Source organism: Cetorhinus maximus, chromosome 20 (assembly GCF_964194155.1).
Source record: "Cetorhinus maximus chromosome 20, sCetMax3.hap1.1, whole genome shotgun sequence".
NCBI lineage: Eukaryota > Metazoa > Chordata > Chondrichthyes > Lamniformes > Cetorhinidae > Cetorhinus > Cetorhinus maximus.
Genome location: NC_135898.1, coordinates 42,870,509 through 42,891,092, shown reverse-complemented (window position 1 = coordinate 42,891,092; position 20,584 = coordinate 42,870,509). Strand labels below are relative to the sequence as shown.

The 20,584-nt window shown below is 42.1% G+C and overlaps 1 protein-coding gene across 3 annotated transcripts in view; it reads left to right on the top strand.

Annotated features, from left to right (window-relative positions):
* The window catches only part of atad1b (ATPase family AAA domain containing 1b), a 41,921-nt gene extending 32,332 nt beyond the window's left edge, over positions 1-9,589 (top strand). For all 3 annotated transcript variants that reach the window (XM_078565948.1, XM_078565949.1, XM_078565950.1), the window contains exons 8-10: positions 1,842-1,892; positions 4,738-4,874; positions 6,538-9,589. In XM_078565948.1, the coding sequence (XP_078422074.1) occupies positions 1,842-1,892; positions 4,738-4,874; positions 6,538-6,658 (309 nt within the window). In that variant the 3' untranslated portion in view covers positions 6,659-9,589. The remainder of the gene's footprint in view (positions 1-1,841; positions 1,893-4,737; positions 4,875-6,537) is intronic.
* Positions 9,590-20,584: the final 10,995 nt, after the last annotated feature.

Here is a 20,584-nt window from a genome sequence, read left to right as displayed (position 1 = left end):
TCAGGAAATTGTGTACTCCTGCCATTTTAATTTTACTGTGCGGAAAAATCATGGTGGATGCACGATATTCTGATGAGTTTGCAAGGTGCTCTGAGATGTGCAGCAGAAAATTTCCTTGCATTTTTGGGAGAGTTTGAAACAGTTATAAGTGAAGGCAAAAGAGAAAGCAGCATGTTTGTGGTTAGAAACAGAGCCTGATCTCTGACCCAGAGGTTAGCAACACCTGACATATCTGGTATACAATCACATTGGGCTATTTTTAAAGGAACATTGTACTCTGATAGCTGCAATAAACCAAGATCCCTTTCCTAAGGGAATGCCAACATAATCTGAATGTTTCTGTGATTTTTGGATTGTTTAAGAGCTTTTGGAATAAATGGACAACGTGACCTAAAAAAAAAATGTAAGCTCTCTGCATTACCAATGCAAGTTGTTTAGATGAGATGTTAATAAATAAGTATAAACTGCACTCTTTTTAGCTGTTATCATATCCAAATTATGAAGAAGTACAATCAAAAAGAAATATTAAAACTTTAGCCATGACTTGGAGTTGAGATTGAATTTGATTACCGTCGAGGATGGATGTGTTGTGGGCATACAGGAACAAATAAAAAAAACTATTGCTTCAAAACTTCAGGATTTTCATCAAACAAAACTATGCTTACCTCCATATAATAAATTCAGCAATGCCTCTGCATCCCTCCACTATCAAGAGAAATCTACTTCCAGAAATATCAACATCCTGGGGGCTACCATTGACCAGAAACTGAACTGGGCTAGCCATATAAATACTGTGGCTACAAGAGCAGGTCAGAGGGTGGGAATTCTGCAGGGAATAACACATCCTGACTCCCAAACACCTGTCTGCCAACGATGAGGCACAAGTCAGGAATGTGATGGAATACTCCCCACTTGCCTGGATGAGTTCAACTCCAAAAGCTATTGAGGAGCTCACACCGTTCAGGACAAAGCAGCCTGCTTGATTGGGACCCCATCCACCACCTTCAACATCCATTCCCTCCAACACTGATACGCAGTGGCAGCAGTGTGTACCATCTACAAGATGCACTGCAGCAACTCACCAAAGCTCCTCCGACAGCACCTTCCAAACCCGCAACCTCTACCACCTAAAAGGACAAGGGTAGCAGATGCATGGGAACACCACTTGTTCCCCTCCAAATCACACACCATCTTGACTGTCGCTGGGTCAAAAATCTTGGAACTCTCTCCCTAACAGCACTGTGGGTGTACCTACAATACATGGACTGCAGTGGTTTAGTAAGGCGGTCACTACTACCTAGCCAGTGATGCGCACATCCTGTGAAAGAAAAAAAATTACACCATTAATAATTAGCGCATGCTTTGCAATCTTTAAGTACTGAAAAGTACAATTAGGCGATGACACCAAATATAAGGTGGGGCTTTTGACAGATTGTGATGAGGTTTGTAGGAGGGCATAGGTAGACCAGGATGGGTTGATAGTTGACCGATGCAGAAAATGTAAAGGAATACATTTTGATAGTAAGGAAAGAGATTATGCCTTAAATGGTAAGAATATTAAATAGTGCAGAGGAACAAGAGATCCTGCAGTGCAAATACACAGGTCCCGAAAGGTGGCAATGCAAGTGGATGAGGCCATCAAAAGGTAAATTTTAGTTTTGAATTTGGCAACATAAAAGTGAGGTAATATTGAACTTGTACAAGATTAAAAGAATATAGTGAGCTAAGCTGAACAAAATAGCCTTTTCTTGTTCCCGGATAACATTAAACAATAACTTTTTTATGTTCTTGTATTGTCTTCCAATACTGAGGATGTACTGAATATTGTCTTTATTTCACAGAATATTGAGCAACGTCATTCAATTCTTAATTTAATTCTACGAAATGAAGAGGTATGTTGCTTATTGTAAAAGATATTAACATTGACTCAATGCTTTTAGTTGGAGTGCCAAATGTTTTCCAAATTTGGGTTGGGTTTAGCTTCTTTGGTCGTATGCCACGTTCATTTTAATCAGTTATGTCTTCTAAGGCCACTTGTGACATTGGTTTAGAAATTTATTATTTATCATCCCAGTTTGTTGTTTAGAAAATAAGCCATGATAGTATAATGACCATGCTATTGGACTAGTAATTCTGAGGCCTGGACTAATGATCTGGAGGCATGAGTTTAAATCTCAAACTACCGGATTGTTTTAAAAACCCACCTAATTCATTCATACCCATTAGAGGAGGAAATCTGCTGTCCTCATCCAGTTCGGCCTGTATGTGACTCCAGATTCACAGCAATGTGGTTGACTCTTAACTGCCCTCCAAAATGGCCCAGCAAGCCACTCAGTTGAAAGTCAGACCACCTGACATTGACAGGCACAAGATTTGACACAGCAAGGCTAACCAACATTACAAAGTCATCCTCGCTAGCATCTGGCAACTTGTGCCAAAGTTGAGAGACCTGTCCCACGGACTAGTCAAGCAACAGCCTGACAGTTACACTCAACAGCTAGTATTTATATAGTGACTTACTCTTGAGGTGCTTAATGGAGGTAGTACAAAAGAAAATAGGTCAGCAAACAATATACGGAGGTATGAGGGCAGATGACCAAAAGCTTGAATTGGTTTTAAGGAGTATCTTAAAGGTGGAAAGCAAGGATAAAGAGGGGTAGAGGTTTAAGGAGTGAATTTCAAAGCTTAGGGCCTAGGCAGCTGAAGGCACAGCCACCAATTGTGGAACAATTAAAATCAGAAATGCTCAAGAGGCTGGAATTAGAGGAGCGCAAATATCCAAGAGGGTTGTAGGGGTGGAGGAGATTTGCCTGGATGAATGCAACTGCAACAACACTGAGGAAACTCTGTACCTTCCAGGACAAAGGAATCCATTTAATTGATGCCACTTCCACCCCCTTTAGCAGCCACTCACTCCACCAATGACACACCATGGTTGCAGTGTGTATATCTACATGAGGCACTGCAGCAACTCTTCAAGGCTTCTTCAGTAGGACCTATACCTGTACAAGGGCAGAAGGCACATGGAGCACCACCACCAGCATGTTCCCTCCAAGCCACATTCTATCCTAACTTGGGAAAAATGTCGCTGTTCCTTCATCAAAATCCTGGAGCTCCCTACCCAACAGCACTGTTGGAATACCTTCACTGCAGTGGTTCAACAACGTGGCTCACCATCACCTTCTTGGACAACTGGGGATGGACAGTAAATACCAAGGATGATCACACACTGTGAATGAATGAACAGAAAATTGAGAGGCCTGGAAATTAAAACTTTACGGCCAGTATCTGACAAAAGTGCAAACCACCGGCTAGTTACTGTTAACATGGATACACACTGCTGATGTACTGTAAACTGTTCAGTCTGAAATGCTTGGGAATAAGTTTCTTGAGTTTGGAATTTTCCTGGATAATAGAATGACGCTAGAAAGCCTAACCACAAGCGTGTGAACCGGGAAACACAGATAAATATTTACATGAGGCATAAAACAAGGCAGTAATAAAAATTGTTTTACTTTTCCAAATAATGTATCTTCCATGTTTCCATTGGCAAAGTACTGTACTAAAGTGATGCCGAGAGTTGCTTGGGTCTGCTCAAAAAATTTCTTGACAATTGGTGTTTTCAAATAATAGATTTCTGGAGTGGAGATGTTACTGTATTCAGCAAATGACCTAGGAAAGCTCGTGGAATCATTGAGCACGGAGCCTGTGTTGGATGGTGCTGTTTGTCACTGATTTGTGTCCTAGTCTACTCGTTCTGGTATAGGCTGCAGGAGCTCTGAACTTGGATAAAATGTGGAATAATTTCTATTTATTTGTCTCAGTTGAAGTTGAGCACTCCAGTGTTAAGAACCTATGGGTAATGATCTACTCTGGTATGGTGGTATTTTTAAAACGTTGCTTTACCAAACAAGTACACCTTTTCAGAATTGGTTCACCCCATAATTTTGCAATTATACTTTATTTCTTATAAAATTATTCTTGCAGGTTTCCCATTTTCCATTCCATTAGCTTCAACTTGACAAAAAGCCAGTTGCCATATTCCCATCTGACAAAACCAGCAAGCAGTTCATCACAGCCCTCTTCGATCTGTATTGAATCCCTGCATTAATTTTTAAATCCTCATACTTGTCTTCAAACCCTACTCCTCAAAATCTTTGACCTCTTCAAGCCTTGCATTGCCTCTTGGCCCTTGCAACCTCAGACTATGCCCTTTTGTGGATCACTAATTGGTCAAGGCCATTACATTCACTCTGACCACAGTCTGTTTGTTTGACATTCCTTGGTAATGATTCTGTTTACCACAGAAGAGTTTTTGCCCTTCTTGCCCCTCAGGGTGTTTCACTTTGTCTTCAAGGTTTAGGTTATACAGACAGGCACACACACTCCCTCTCCCTTGCCCCCTCCAATCCTCTCACTTCTCTTTCCATATCTTATCAACTGAGTATTCACATCTGTGACAGTTGTGTAGGTTGACTCCTTTCATTTCCCTTCTCCCTGTGAAAAAGCAGCTTGTAACTACCTGGAATCTCCTTAATGTCCCCAGCTTTGGTTGAAAACTCACTTTAGGAAGATGGTGCACAGGCACTCTGCCACTCCATATAATATGCCAATGTGTCTGCAACCAGGCTGTCCCTGACCTCCAGTTTAAAAGTGTATCAATTATTTTCCTAAGCTAATCATTTCAGAAATGAAATTTAAACCCAGTCTAAAGTATATGCTGTTTGTTATTAACAGGTGGACCAACGCTTGAATTTGACCGAAGTTGCCAAGGAAACTGATGGCTTTTCAGGGAGTGACCTGAAAGAACTCTGTAGAGATGCTGCCATGTTTTGTGTCCGAGATTATGTCCATGGTTCTGATGAGGAGGAAAGGTTTGTATAAATCAGATCTTTTTTAAGGTGCAGTTTTAAGTGTAGTGTCTAAATGGATTTAATTCACAATCTGACAGCCAAACGATTTCATTCACCAGCTATACGATAAATGTTGAATGGTCTATATAAGGCAATGGGAACATGGGTTACCAGCATTTTTGTTCTGAGCTAATGTACACATCCTGCCAGACATGCTTTTAGCACTGTTAACATCAAGGCCATGAATATAATCACAGTATGAATCGTCAGATTGTGCAATGCAAATAAAACAGGTCTTCCACAGGCTGTGAATCAGTACTTTATTTATTATTTAAAAATATTTTTATTTGACAGTCTTTTTTTCAACCTTCAAGTGGTGAATGTTCTTTGAAGCTCTTGTACTGTGTAATTTCACTAACTTGGAGTACAATTTCTAGCAAAGTTCTAAAACTAATATCAAATCCAGGATTCCTGCAACTACAATTTGTTTTAATTCCTTTTGTTTAATAAATTGTTGTTTCTTAACACTGATGACATCGAGAGGTTAATTAGTGCTCATTTAAAAATGATTATTGACAAGCAACATGGGTTTGAACAGCTTCTGTGTTTGTGACTTTACTTTGGGACATTGAGGTTTTGCAACTTTTATCTTTTCTCTCTCTGTTTTTTTTCTTTCAATTCTGATTTGTTTTTCTTACTTTTTTGTGTTCTTCGTTTTCCTGTTCTTTTTCTCCCTTGCACAGGCTTTCTTGTTCTATCTGTCTATCTATCTCCCTCTCTCACTGTTACTCAGACTGTGTCATCTCTGGGAGCTCTGGTTTCTCTCAATTTGTTAGATCACAGAATGGGCAAATTTTCAGCAGGAATATTGGAAACTTCACCATATCATTCCCGTGTTACTTAATTGTGTAATACCTCGCACTCTGCAACCAGTTGCTGAGGATGGTCATAAATGTTACATCTTTTGGTTGTGCTGACCTTCTAGCTCAGTTCTAGGGTCTGATGGGCAAGGTTTGAAGTGAGTGGGTGGTGTTTGAAAAACTATGTTGAATTCTCAGCGAAAGTTTTGTTATCTATTTGTTTATCTGTATTAGAGTTGTATGCCTTCATTTAGCATTATTATAATCTGCCACCAATGGTGTGCAAGATGTAAATCTGTAATTTGAAAATTGTTTTTAAAGCATAACGAAAGTAGAGAAATGCCACTGCTTCCCCCACTAGAGCTGCCCTTTATATAATGTTTAATAGACTGTAACTTGTGCAATACCACCCACAAATAACCTGATCCTGTTTCTCCTTTCATTCTGTTAATTGAAACCCTGATACAAGAGATATGAACCGGGGTGGGCCCCCAATCCTCCACTGTTCACTTAGTGACTGGTGGTTGGAATTGTTTGTTTAGCATACAGTTTGAGAACAATCGCAGCCCACAATCAGAAATTAGTTTTATCACAACACACAAGTTGTGCTGGAAAACTCGTATCCGAAACAAAGGGCCAAATAGGAACGTGCAGAATTTTGTTCCAGTAAATAGAATTTTCAGTAAAGTTGATCTCATCCCATTTCTTAACAAAAACTTGTTCATAATTTATTCTAGCTGTTCTTAGTACAGATTAAGCAAATGCTCCTTCATTTAATACATTCATATCAACTGTTAATACCATACTTTTGTCTGTTTCAATAGTAATAAGGACAAGATTCGACCCATTAAACAACAGGACCTCCAGAGGGCAATAGTAAAGATGCGAAAGTCTAAAGGAGTTAGCATGTTGAATGACTTGCAAGGTCACTTCGGTGTAGACTGAGGGTAAACGTACCTGTCAAGTTACCAAGAAGGACAAATTGAGCTGCATTTTTACTGGGTGACTTGGCTGGATGATGGCTATTTCTCTGCTAATTTGTGGAGCTACATTTGGGGATGGGGGTGGGGGGAGTTGTTTTACAAATTGTATTTCTGTGAATTTAGTATCACCCATCGACTGTAGTCCACATTCACAGATAACTTTATACCGAACTATTTGTGAAATTCCTATTGACTGGGGCTTGTGCAGATACGAATACTAGTATTTTCTGTATATTAGTTCAGATAGTGAATGCATCAGTATCATTGTTTAAGATTTAATATTGGAAGAAAACTACTTGAATGATATAAATATCTGGGGGAAACTCAAGTGGCTTTTTAAGACACAATGAAAGTACTGACTGGTTGCACTGTAATCTGCATCATTTAATAATGAATTAGAGAGCACATAAAAGCTCTAAAAACTGAATAAATAATATGAAGAAACTATTCAAAGCAGTTTCTGACATTTGGTTGAGCCATAGCCATGTTTGTTTTTTAATTTAATTATAAACTAGGATGGTTATGCTTTTTAATGTATTTTTTTATTTTATGGTTCAATGTAAATAAATGTCTGAAGTCTGTCACATATAGTATGTTTTATCTGTTCGTTATCATCTAGTTTGATGGAATGGAGGACCCATAAAGAGGTGTTCAAAAATAGTGATTGACTATGTTCGCTATTATTTTTCAAGGATATCTTTAAAAGCTTTGTACATAGCATTTCGAGCCTTTGCATGTAAGCACTATTTCAGAACTGAAAACCATTCACAAGAGTACATTTTTATATATTTATGAAGAGAGGTTCAAAATTTGAATCTTTTTTCATTGCCATAGGAGTAGGTAAGGAGTAACTAATAGAGCTTTTCAAAACAAAGTGAAGGATTGAGTCCACCAGTTGGCTGTTTGTGACAAAGGGAACACGGTCACAATTAGCATAATAAAGGGGGATGTTTGTAAGAACCTTTTTTAATATGAGGGTCATGAGAACATGGATCATTTTGCCACAGATGACTATTGGGGCAAATAATGTAACAACATTAATATGTATATGAAAAGAATCTTGAACACTTATACGGGATGAGCTGGAAAATGTGTTTATAGTAGGTAACTCCAGTTAAACAGCTTGCACCAGACCAATTGCAATTTCAATTTAAAGTCCACCTCAGTACGTTAAATTGTTTGTATCAGTGTTTAATTGAAATTTTCTTTTGTAGCAGGAAACTTTTCTCTGCCACAGAAATTTTAAAAAAACATTACCAGTTAATGTACAAGTATTTGAAATTTTCTCCCCAGTAATGGTTACAAGTTGCTTGAGGTGAACAGACCCTCACACATCGAATTATCCAGTTTCCCAAGTTACAATTATTTCAACATTTTCAAATTTCAACCCTGATGGGAAGAGATCAAATGACAGTTTTGCTTTAAAATGAACTTAGTAATAAATCATGTAATAGAAACATTGTTAGCCCTTTCAATCTGGCCTATTGCAAGTCTCCATTGAGTCTCTAGAAGGAATGACTCATCTTGTGTATGTGCAGGTTAAAAATATATAGAAAAGATGTAGCTGGGAATGAATTCCAATGCAATAATGAAATTAGTGTTCAGATGGACTTCAAGAACAGTGTGAGACACAAAATAGAAATGTCTGTCTTGTGATTTTAATGGGGTAGGATAAATCCATTTTAAAAGAAGCACCAGCCAATTGTCTCTCTGGTTCATCTGTGTGAAATATCCTTTGTTCTGTGGTCATTAGTCTGAGGATGGCCAATACAGGTAACTGGCTGCAGGAATTTTGCCCACGTCAACTTACTCAATGCTAGTGCCCATCATAAATATATCTTTGGTGATTCATATCTCTGTATAGCTGCTCGAAACACAGCCCATTATCTTTTTTCCCCTCATACAACCCCTTGCAGGATTATGCTATGTAAATACATCTTGGTGTTGCTTTCCTAAAAAAAAAATGTGCTTTGTCTATTTTTAATAAGTCTGGCTAAGATAATGTGAGCACGACTGAAAAGCAACATGGCTTCTTGGCCATTCTTCTGTTGGTTTCTAAGGTGCCTAAACTGTTCATCTTTTTGTTTGCCTGATTATGGCAAAGGAAAAGCTTTGCACTTCAGTGGAAAATATAATCCAGAGGTCTTTTAGTGGGTTCCATTTTTATTTTCTGCATCTCTAAAAGGGATTCCATTTAAAAATATGCATATACCATCATAAGGTTTAGAATAACTTGCTATCAGGAGCTGTTAAAACTATGGATGCTCTCTAGATGGGTAAGTCAGTAAACAAAAATTGGATAATATTGTATGGTATCTTACCGGTATTTTTTTTTTCTAATATTGTGCTATCTGTAAATACATCTGACCCATAGTCTTAGGCTGTGTACAGTGATCTAGCAGTGTAGTACTTTCTGCTGTGAGGTGACAGGAGAGCATAGTTGATATCCCACAGCAGTTTATCATAATTCAGGATTTATTGTCAAACATGAGTTGCATTAATCCGTACAAAGCAGAAAATAATGACCCAGTTTATAGGTGATTCATTCTGCTTGTTGAAAAAGTTAGTGGGTTGCAAACACAAGTAAAAGTGTGTGGAAAAGGTGAAAGTGAAAGGTAAATTAGAAAATTGGGGTTTACAAACGAGTCCTGCAATCTTAAAAAAAATCCTTAGCATTGCTATGCAGAGAACATAACCATTCTTGTGAATGTCAACAGGCGCCTACTGTAGAAATTTGTTTCCAGAAGTGTTCTACCTACTAGAAGATAACTGTGGCATTACTTACAGTGGAAGAATACACAATAAGGATGCTATGTTATGTAACCTTATGTATTATATGGTAGAGTTAATCTGCCAATGTTCTCGGAGAAAAATAAAACATTTGCCTTTTGCAGTTGGCGTGTTCTTTCCTACTTTCTCATTCTGTCTTCCATTGTGTTTTTTGCCTTTCGCTTTTTTCATTGTCTATTTGTCTATGATTCTCTACCATCTCTTTTTTGTTTTCTATATTCCTTCCATGTTTTTAGCGCCTCTCGCATGATCTTTTACCCACACATTCCATATTTTATGTCATGCCTTTTTGAAGTCTAGAATATCAGGCAAAAGTCGACAAAGCATATGAAGATACAGGCTCGGATAGGTTGCTTGGGGAAAGTGTGCAAGCTTAAGAGAAAACTGAGAATGTAATTGCACCCTGGCAGCAAATAGGAAGTGGCTGGGAGACAGAGTGGGATGAGCCTTAAGATTGTTGCCTGGTAGTAGGCATGGGGAATGATGTACGTTTGAGGGACCCAAGACTTACAGCTTGTAAGCATTGGGGCTGGGCTTTAGGAACATAGGGATTATGGGAGAGAAATAAAATGGACTTGCAACACTGAAAAAGGAGAGCATGGAAGGGGCTTGGGTCTATCAGTACTCCCTGCATCAGAAATTACTGGGTGTATTATACAGTAATAAGGTTAGGAGCCCTCCGGTGAGAGCTAAGGTATGGGAGCACTTACGGGATCTGGGATTTTATAGTATTTTGGAAGGTGAGTCCTTCGGTTTTTGTATTCGAAGGGATGATCGATGGAAAGAAGTGATGTGGGTTTGTTTGATGGTGTTGGGCACGGTGCTGGGGGGTTGACGGTGATGGGTTTGATGGTTTTGGGCACGAGATAAATGAGAAACGACTCCATTTATCTGTGCTCGTTAAAAGTGGAGTGTCAGTGTATGAGGTACTGTTTTCTATTTTTTTCACCCAGTGTCCTTATTAACCCTGTGTCAAGGTTTCGGAAGCAGACAAATTGCAAATGATTCCTCCTCTGCTCTACCTGGTGAATATTTTAACAGCAGGGTCTGAAGGGTATTCGATACGAGCTGGGCAGCCACATCTCCCATACTGGAGAATCCCCTGGCCTCTCTGAGTCAAATGACCAGTTGATGTAAAGCTGGGCACATTTTCTCCCAGTGCATTTATACTTCTGTCGAGCTGTGTTGCCACTACCAAACCCCCACCCCTCTCAAGATCGTTCCACCCAGCAGAAGGTAACCAATCAGCCCAATGTTGCAAAAGCTAAAGAATTTTTTTAATACTCATTCATGGGTTGTGGGCATTATTGCCCATCCCTAATTGCTGTTGAGAAGGTGGTGGCGTGCTGTCTCCTTGAAGCGCTGCAGTCCATGTGGTGTAGGCTGTTCCAGGATGTTGACCCAGTGACAGTGAAGGAACGGCGATATATTTCCAATTCAGGATGGTGACCTTGCACCCGCACTGCACCGCACCCCCCCTTAACCTGTATTAATTAGTTCCGGTATTAATATCATTTTCAATTTGTTTTTCATCTAGTTCCATGATGATTTGAGATGTGTTTAAGAAAAATATCAAACTATTTGTGTATTTTTATTACACTTTTTTTTGCTTCCTGTTTTTCTTCTGCTGAAGACCAGTGGAAATAGTTGGCCAACTGCATAGTTATCAGCCAATGCTGTGTCATGGCTGTCTATTGACTAGCAAGCTTTGACTGGGGTCAGCTAGATAATACAGAATTAGATTTATCTGCAACCTAACATGGAACAGCCTTCTAATTACATGGCACTGCAGATAGCTTAGGAAATAGCAGGTGTCACTGCCACAGATGCATTTCCAGGAGCCATGGGACTCAAATGTCTGGTACTAAGACCTTTTGTGAGCATATATATACCTATCCATGCAAAAGTGATAGGAATGTGACTTGTAGGTACCTCTTTAAATAGTAGGCGTTGCTATGAGTTGTTAGAGTATCAATGCTTTATTAAGCATGTAAAATAAGTGAACTTAGTGATTTCAGCATCAGGCGAAGTTTGCTGCTTTGCTGGACCCCACACGTGCACATGAGAAAACAAAGGAATCACATGATGATGACATGCATGTATGGAAAGCAAGCCTGCTCTGGTTCACATCTTACCCCCTCCAAAAAGAAAAAGATGTACCACCTAACTGAGTTTGTGTGAAATTCTGAAATTTAACTGAAACAAAGCACAATTTCAAGTAGGCACTCTAACAAATAGTCATTCAACTGAGATACAGGCTGACACTGTCTTCCAGTTCTGTGATGATCGCTATCTAACTACCAGTAGTTTAGGGTTATGTCATTGTTACTTGTTTTGGACCATTCAGAGGACTGCTGAGGACCTATGTTTCAGAAAAGTCCTCAACCCAAGGAGTTTTGTTTACAGGTGGGTCATCAGCATAAATCAACTGACATTGATTCCTGTGGTATGATGAGTCCCTGACTTGCTCGTTGTAACTTCTAGGACCCACCACACTTATACACATTTCAGTATTCCCAACTACTCTAGCCAGAGAATTTAATCCACCCTCTACCACCAGGTTGTATTTCTTGAAGTGTTTCAACATTCCTTTGCAAGCAATGTTGCTGACGTTGCTTAATACCAAACACACCCAAGTGTCTTCCTCTGTGAAATCAAGGTTGCAGGAGTGTTCTAGAAATAGAGTGTAATGTCTTGCTCCTATGACTCAAATGTCTGTGCAAGGCTTGCACTTTCACTTGGTGTGTTGCTAGGAACTCTGACTGGAATCCTTGTGTTTCTGCAGTCGATTGACAGGCCTTGATGTCATTTTTAACTTTATGGATATTGAGGTGGTTGTGACATGTGCTAGAATCTCCATGTCTTGGCAAACACTGCAAATTCAATGGATACAAATTGTGGAATGTTATCTGTCACCAGGAAATCTTGCAAACATTTCCTTGCGTTTCCCAAAACATGGCCAGAATTTTTCGTTTGTCGGTCAGGCGGGCAGCGCCTCACGTCTTTGGAAGAGCAGGCCATGGAGCTGGGCAGGAGTCAGGACGCCAGGGAGGCCGGGGGCGGGGAGGCTGGGGTCCAGCGGCCAGCCATTTGAGGTCCACAGTCCCATCCACTCTGTCTGCCCACCATCCAAACCACTGATGGTTGCTGCAATCGTTAATGCTGAAACACTGCTCATTCACAGATTGAGACATTCTGAAGTGTGGGTCAAACAGAAGGGACCCTCGTCCCCTTGAGGAATCGTGTCTCCACCACCTTTCAAAGTCACCTTATCCCATTTGTGACCACTATCACCATGGTCTAACATGCCATTGGATTGCTGCTGCACAGCCAAAGACATATTTCATCTGAGGGGGTTTGGGACCTCCAGCACCCTTTCAGCCAGTGCGCCCCACATTACTTTGTCCTAAAGGTCCTCAGCACCTCAGCTGTGAACCTCATGACACTCAACTTAGGTGAATGCCACCACGTTACTCATCCCTGCTCCAAGGGGAAATGTTGCCTTTTGCCCACCCGGTCTATGCCCCTCCTTACGGAATGAAGGCCAATAATGTGACCTCTCAATCTCCTGTGATCCATGGCAAATGTCACATCTGTTTGCAATGTTTCCTCAGCCCAGCAACTATCCAGGCCACAATGCATCCAGGTCAGGTACCTCTGCACTCTCCCCACTCCTATGGTTCATAACATGCCATGTGGCATTCCTGAGGCCATCTGACCAGCCTGTCTGCATGTGCGTTTAATGGTTGGGGCTCGTCTTGACTCTTTTCCACCTCACCAATGTTCTTCTCCTTAGGGTCTTGAAGGGTGAGCGACTTATGAGGCTGGGGGGGAAAGGGATGAAAGGTTGAACTGACTGTACGCTAACTGATGCACAGTCCTTGTTGTTAATTTCAGCATCACTACCAGAGCGACCCGCACCTCGACCCCGCATCCCCCCCTCCACACCTGAGGACCAACATGTGCAACTTGCGGCACATCATTTCAGCCAGCCAGGCACCAGCGCAGACACACACACACCTCGGTGGGGACTTTACCATCGGCTAGTGTCCTGGGTCACAGTGGAGAGGGCACATCATGATCGTTGGGGGAGATGGTAGGGGCAGAGAGTGCCGGTGGCGCCAGCAGCCGAAGGGCTGCAGGGGATGAGGCACATGCTGAGTCCGGCACTGATGACATGCCTCTGGAGTTATCACCAATGTAGCAGCTGCAGGACAGGTGGCAGGAAGTGTGTTTGCATCTGGCAGGGTTGCATGAGGGAATGCTTCAGTTGCTCTCTGCGATGGAGGAGTCCAGGCAGAGTGCACGTGAAGGTTTGGCCCTCAGACCAGAGCTTCAGGCTTCCTCCAATGAGAGATTGATGACTCTCATAGAGAGGGGCTTCAAACGAATGGAACATTTTATGATTGGGATACGCTCTGACCTGCAAGCCCTCACAGCGGTGCTGGCCACGGGTGGTCATTCCCAATGTGGGAGACGTTGTGGACACCAAGCGTCGGCACTCAGTGCCCATGCATCTGCGGTGAGCAGGGAGGTCGAAAGGGACCTCACGTCGGTGCAGCAGCTGCCTGTCATTGCTGCGAGCTCCTCTCAGGGTGCTCCGGATGAGGGCAGCAGCTCCTCCGCCCCTCTGCCAGTCAATGTTTCTTCCATTGAGGCTGCGACAACTGGGGAGGGGCCAGTTCTGGAACTGGCCACTCCCTCCCAGGTGGGGCCATCACAGGCTCCACGGGCCAGAGGATGTCCGCCAAGGTCATCGAGGCCAATAGGACAGCACAGTCAGCAGGCTATCTCTCAAGCCACTCCGACCGATGGGGCGGCACCTAGATGTAGCACCCGCAAACATAAGCATAAGGCACCTTAGGCACTCCACGGGTATGTCACTGGTGATTTTGTGTTGGCCTTAGAATAGGGACCCAAACTTTTGTGATCGCAAAAAAGTGCTGTGTGCTTTTCTTTTGGACAAAATAAAGTCCACCTTTGTAACAATGGCTGAGGGTCTTTTGTTTGTGGTGCATTTTTCTTTTCCACATATTTATCATGAGTGTTTGAGTGAACATTGATGTTTCTGTACGAAGCCCTTAGTTGCAGCTGAACAGGTGGCACATGTGGAAGCGCCAGGTAATGCTGGTCCTGCTGATCCATGTGTGTGGAGCTGGCTGAAGGTTCTTTGGATTAAATTGTCGTGGGTGTCCCTGCCACCTTAGTGTAATAGTGGGTCATTGTTCTGCCCCTCCATCGCCCTGTGCTTCCTCATCCTCTGAGGCTCTGCTGGATTCATCATGTGCAGCCTCATCCAGGGCGTCAAGGTCTTCATCGTCAACTGCATCCCCCCCTTCCAGCGCAAGATTGTTCAGGGCGCAGCAGACTACCACTATCAGAGAGACGCGATCTGGGGGGTACTGAAGTGCGCCCCCTGAGCAGTCCAGGCAATGGAAGCGCATCTTGAGAAGACTGGTGGTTCTCTCCACTACAGCCCTTATGGTGCCCTGGCTCCTATTTTACCGATGCTCAGCTTCTGTTCTTGGTTGGTGGAGAGGCGTCATGACCCACCTTTGGAGGGGATAGCCCTTGTCACCCAACAGCCAACCATCCAGCTGGGCTGGAGCACTGAAGAACCCCGGCACCTGGGAGTGTCTGAGGATGTAGGCGTCGTGGGAGCTGCCTGGGTACCTTGCACAGACTTGTAGAATCAGCATCCTGTGATCACACACTATCTGCACGTTCATGGAGTGGAAGCCCTTCCTGTTGATGAAGGCACCGGGCTCACCTGCTGGCGCCTTGATGGCCACATGTGTGCAGTCTATAGCACCCTGGATGTGGGGGAAGCCAGCAATGACCGTGAAGCCTCTGGCTCGCTGTGCCTGGCTTGCCTGGTCCCAACGGATGTGGATGAAGGTCAATGCATACCTGAACAGAGCGTCTGTAACCTGCTTGACACAAGTGTGGACAGCTGATTGGGAGACACTGCAAAGATCACCCACTGAGTCCTGGAAAGAGCCAGAGGCATAGAAGTGGAGGGCAACTGCGAGCTTCAGAGCCGCTGGCATGGGGTGTCCACCCACACGGTTAGGGGAGATCTCATGGCCAATCATCTGACAGATATAGTTGACTGTCTCCCTTGAGAGTCAGAGCCTCCCTCGGCACTGCACCTCATTCATATTGAAGTAGCTGCTTCACCGCCTGTATACCCTGGCAGCAGGATAGTGGCATCTTCTGTGGCCCCTTGCACCTTGGACAACCTCTTGGCCCTGCACCCCTTGTGCCTGTGCCTGGCCTCCCAAAGGTGGCTCCCCTGGAGGCTGATTGTCCTGTCCTGGCCTCCTCCTTATTCTATCCCTCCCTTCCTCCTCAGGGGAGCTGCATCCAGTGGAGAGGTCAGAACCCATACCCCCAGGCTAAATGGAGGCCTCCGGAAAGCTGCAGGCCCGAGAAAGATTACTGTCTGCAGACTGGTTTCAAAGTACACAAGAAGCTCTTGGAAATCTATGAGAACTGCTAACAATTACACAGGCAACTTTTAAACACTTTCAGCAATTAAAACTTCATGTAAAACATGGATAACCCCTTCGAGTCCACAAATCCCCCCGGTGCATGAGTTTTCTTAAAAAATCTCCATCCGCCTGCCCGTTGGGCCTGTGCTCCGACCTGAAGTTCGCACGGGCCCCTTAAAATCCTGGACAATTGTCAAGTTAAGGGCCTTAACAAGCCCTTCAATTAATGGCGGGCGATCACCCTGCTGCTGAGCGTGCCCGAAATATTGCGATGCCGTGCGCTGACGTCGGCATGCTCACGCGACGTCAGCGCGCAACATTTTAAACGCAGACGTTTGGGCTTCGCCACCCGCACATCAGCCAGAAAATTCTGGCCTATGTGTAGTAATGGAAGTAGGGCAGGTTACTTTGTGTGAGATTATTACAGTCATTTTATCCATAAGCAAGGTACAGCCACGTAACTCACAAAGGTCAGCCTTGACCCAGGCCTAGCCACAATCTTGTGCTGAAATAGTGCTTCCTTATTTGGAAAACTCTGATTAGCTGACCCGATATCACACTTTGCAATGTATTGTTTAAGCGCTGTTGACATCCTGAGCTATTAGAGGCTGTCATGTATTCAACAGATGCAACTTTCTATGTCGATGTATGTTGAATGAGCTACTGATATCATTTTTTTGGTAATGTGGGTTGCTGCTCCTTGAATATCAATTTTCTTGGGAGAGTTAGTTCATCTTACAAGTTAAAGTCAGGATGGAGGCATTCAGGTGTCTCTGACTTGATCCTAGGTCAGCCTTGCTGAATGATAACCTGCAGTTCCTTCTGAATTGGTTCGAAGGCTGCAGCAATGATTAAGTTGTTGCCAGCATCTGTCTTCAACTAGTAGTAAATCACGGCATTCAATTCCTGCTAGCTCACAGGCGTTAACTTCTATCAGGTATGCTTTGCTCAAGGTATTTGCTGGGACCATCTGCTGACTTTAAAAGATACTTTCAGACAATATTATTGGAGTCTTCCTTTGAAGACTCTGAAATGGTTTCATATCTTCCCAAACCATGACACAGCTCTCTTTTATGGAATTCATACTTTTTACCACAGTGCCAGTGCTCCTGCATCTTTAGGGATTCTTTAGCATTGTCCCGAAGCTTACCTCTCTTGTGTCTTGGAGTTTCCCTGGCTTTAAGTGCTGCATCGTATATGTCAAAAGTATCTTTTTCCTATTGAGCTTATAATCTGCGTCATTGGCAGAACTAAGAGAACTTCATTAGCACCGGCACCAGCTTGATCCTGTCTCCAGTCACAGCCCAGCCTGACCATATGGGCTAGGTTTTGTGCGCTTCTTCTCCAATCCTCCACCTGGTACCATGCCCTCAGTGGGCATTGGCAACCATGGACTTCCATTGGATTGGTCCATGATTATGCTTGGCAATGCATTGCAGTGGTTTGCCGTTGCCTTCTGCAGTATCGCTGATCTGAAAACTCTCCCACTCTTACCGCCTTGTATTGGAAAGATTTACGGGCTGATATTCAATCTGTTTGGCTACATTAGGACACACCTTCCATGGCCATCAAGCATGAAGTGGGACTTGAATTGAGAACTTCTGGCCCAGAGGTACACATACTACCACTGCACTGCAAGACCTTCATCTTCACCTATTACTAAGAGATATGTCACTACCTGATTAAGTTTCGAATCCTGTTGAAGCTGTGTCACAAGAATGCAGTTTTCTCAGGCTCGTACAAATCTTTTCCACTTTTCTGCAACATTTGCATTGTGGATTTCGAGAGCCAAGAGGTGGTGTAAGAGCACCTCACAACACCATTGTGTATACGCTTTAGTTTTCATGTAACTTTAAAAATAGTGTTGGCTACTGAGGCATCTACCAAAATAAGGAAAGTTACTTTAAACAATCACTACCACTGCTACCACCACATGTCAATACCCCTTCAAATATTAGGCATAGTTGTGAATTGTTATTAAGATTTATTAAGCATATAGAGTAACTTACAGTAGTATCAGGAGATCAGAAGTCTTCTGCTTTACTGGACCTTATGCACAGAAGAGAGAGAATCACATAATGAATCATGTTATAATGAGTCAGGCACCACACATGTATAAAAATATGCGCTCCCTGTCACAGTAGGTATTGTGACGTTAAATGTTAATTTCACCAATTCTGTCATTTGTAGTCCCAGATGCTCCTCAAGAAGAAAAATAGAGAAAGAGTTTGCTGCATTGATTCCATTATTCCCAAGCATCTAGAGTGATTCAGATTCATTCTAGATCTCTGATGTATAAACAATATGATCACGTGTGAAAGATTCAAAATGGATCACATAGAACAACATCTATTATTGAGTTTATAGGGTCCATCAAGCTTCAGTTATTTGAAGGACATTTATGCTTCCTGTTCAAAGGGAAATTATTTAACTTCTTGCTGGCTGACTAAAATTATATCTAGTTAGGAAGTTCAGAGCTTTGGCTTGCAAGGGACTTTTAAAATATTGCCCAACATGGTAGCTTAGAAGCCTGAACTGCATGTCATCCCAAAATTTGGTTTTCACTGGTGCATCTGTCCAAAAATAAAGAGGTGACACTTTTAAATCTTTATGCTGACTTATTCCTTTAAATCTAACCCCTTTTCATACAAAAGGTGCAGTTGGCAGCATAGCTTCTCCATAGACTAACCTAGGCTTTGATTCATTGGAGGGCATGTAGCAGTTCACAACAATTTAATTCATTTTTTTGGTGGAGCATAAATTTTTCTTGTCCCCAGTTGAACACTCTGTTCATTGAAGCACATAAAATGTGAAGAAATAATGGTCCAGATTTTTCAATCAAAATTATGCTGCTTTTTATGTGCAAGTGGTGCAGCAATGTCAGGCATGGGGCAGATGCATGTTTAGGCTCAAAAAGTCAAAATTTCCTGTCCGAGTTGTGCTGCTTCTTGAAAATGGCATTTTGCTGTCTGCCTCACCATTGAAATGCATTGAATGGTGTGAAGTTGCTGTATTTGCACAGTAAATATGAACTAAACTTGTCCCAGAATGTTAAGTCCTATCTATTTCAGTCTAAGAACACTTCTAACAATGTGATGTGTAAATTACTGCCAAACAACCACTGTGGCATTGAAAATTAACTTTTACAGCCTCATTCCTTCTGGTCTTACATTTCAAATTTGACACTTTTACAATTAATTTTTTGATTAACTTTGCCTTTCTGTCTCTTTTTTCCTCTCTCCTAATCCAATCTTTATTTCCCCCTCTTTATGTCTCCCTCTATACCTTCTTTTATTTTTGAATTCCTCCTCTCTAATTTACACCTCCTTCACTGTTAGTTTCACATTTCTTGAATCTGATTGGTTAAGGTGGTACACAGTTGTTTGCCTTGTTCACTCAGATCCCTCACTGTGATGTTATCAGCTCACATTTTCAGCAACTTGTCACACAAAGATAAAAATTAAAAACCTAACCTTGCAAAGGCTAATGGAGGATGTTGTTAGATACCCTGTTACAGCAGAGTCTGGCCCATTGAAACTAGTTTGAAAAGGAGAGGCAAAATGATCAGAGGACTGGGGAAAACTAAATGGGTAGCTACTTCAAAGAGTTGACACAGGTGCAATGGGTCAAATGGTCTCTTCCTGTGCTATTTGATTCTAAAAAGAGGCATTAATGCCTTTTGCTTTTAGGTATTGCAGCATTCCGGAAATGCAGAATTATGCTTTCTTTAAGTTTGCTGGGGATTTTTATTCTTTCATGGGATGTGGGTGTCGCTGGCAAGGCTAGCATTTGTTCCCATCCTTAATTGCTCTTTGGTAAATTTGTTAACTGGAAAATGTAGCAGAGCGGTTTTATTTTAACTTTGTTAAATTGGCACTGGGCCTACATATTTTTTAGGCTGTAATAAATTCAATATTTATTAATACTTACTACATGATGTAGGCAACATGCCATGTTTCTTATACAAACTAATTGACTAAATATAGACCCATAAACATACAAGGAAAATGGCAAACATAACACATCAACATGAAAGGTAAATTGCAAAGCTACAACTTTACACAGTGCCTGTAGCAGAACTGGGAAAACTTGGAATTGAAAGGATGAAGGGGTGTTGTAGACTGACTGGTTTCCTACTGAATCATATCCATGCTGCAATGCTGGATTAATGCCATGGTTCAGTCAGAATTGAGAGTAAAAATTGTTCTTCGCTACCATCTAAGGGATCATTTTTGGCACTTTAGAATGCACATCCAGGGGTGGCAAAACATAGAATTTAAGTGTTGATGAAACAGCAAATGGTGATATAGGAACAGGAGTATGCCTATTCTGCCATTCGATGAGCTCATAGCTGATCTGTATTTTAATGTCATCCACCCACCTTAGCTCCATATCCATTTATATCTTGGCTAACAAAAATCTATCAATCCCAGCTTTAAAATTATTAATTGAGCTATCAGCAACTGTTTTTTTGCGGAAGAAAGTTCCACATTGCTACCAGCCTTTGCATGAAGGTGTGTTTGTTAGTGTTTTTACTGATAACACAAAACTAAGTGGGAATGTGAGTTGTGAGGAGGGTTCAAAGAGGCTTCAAGGAGATTTAG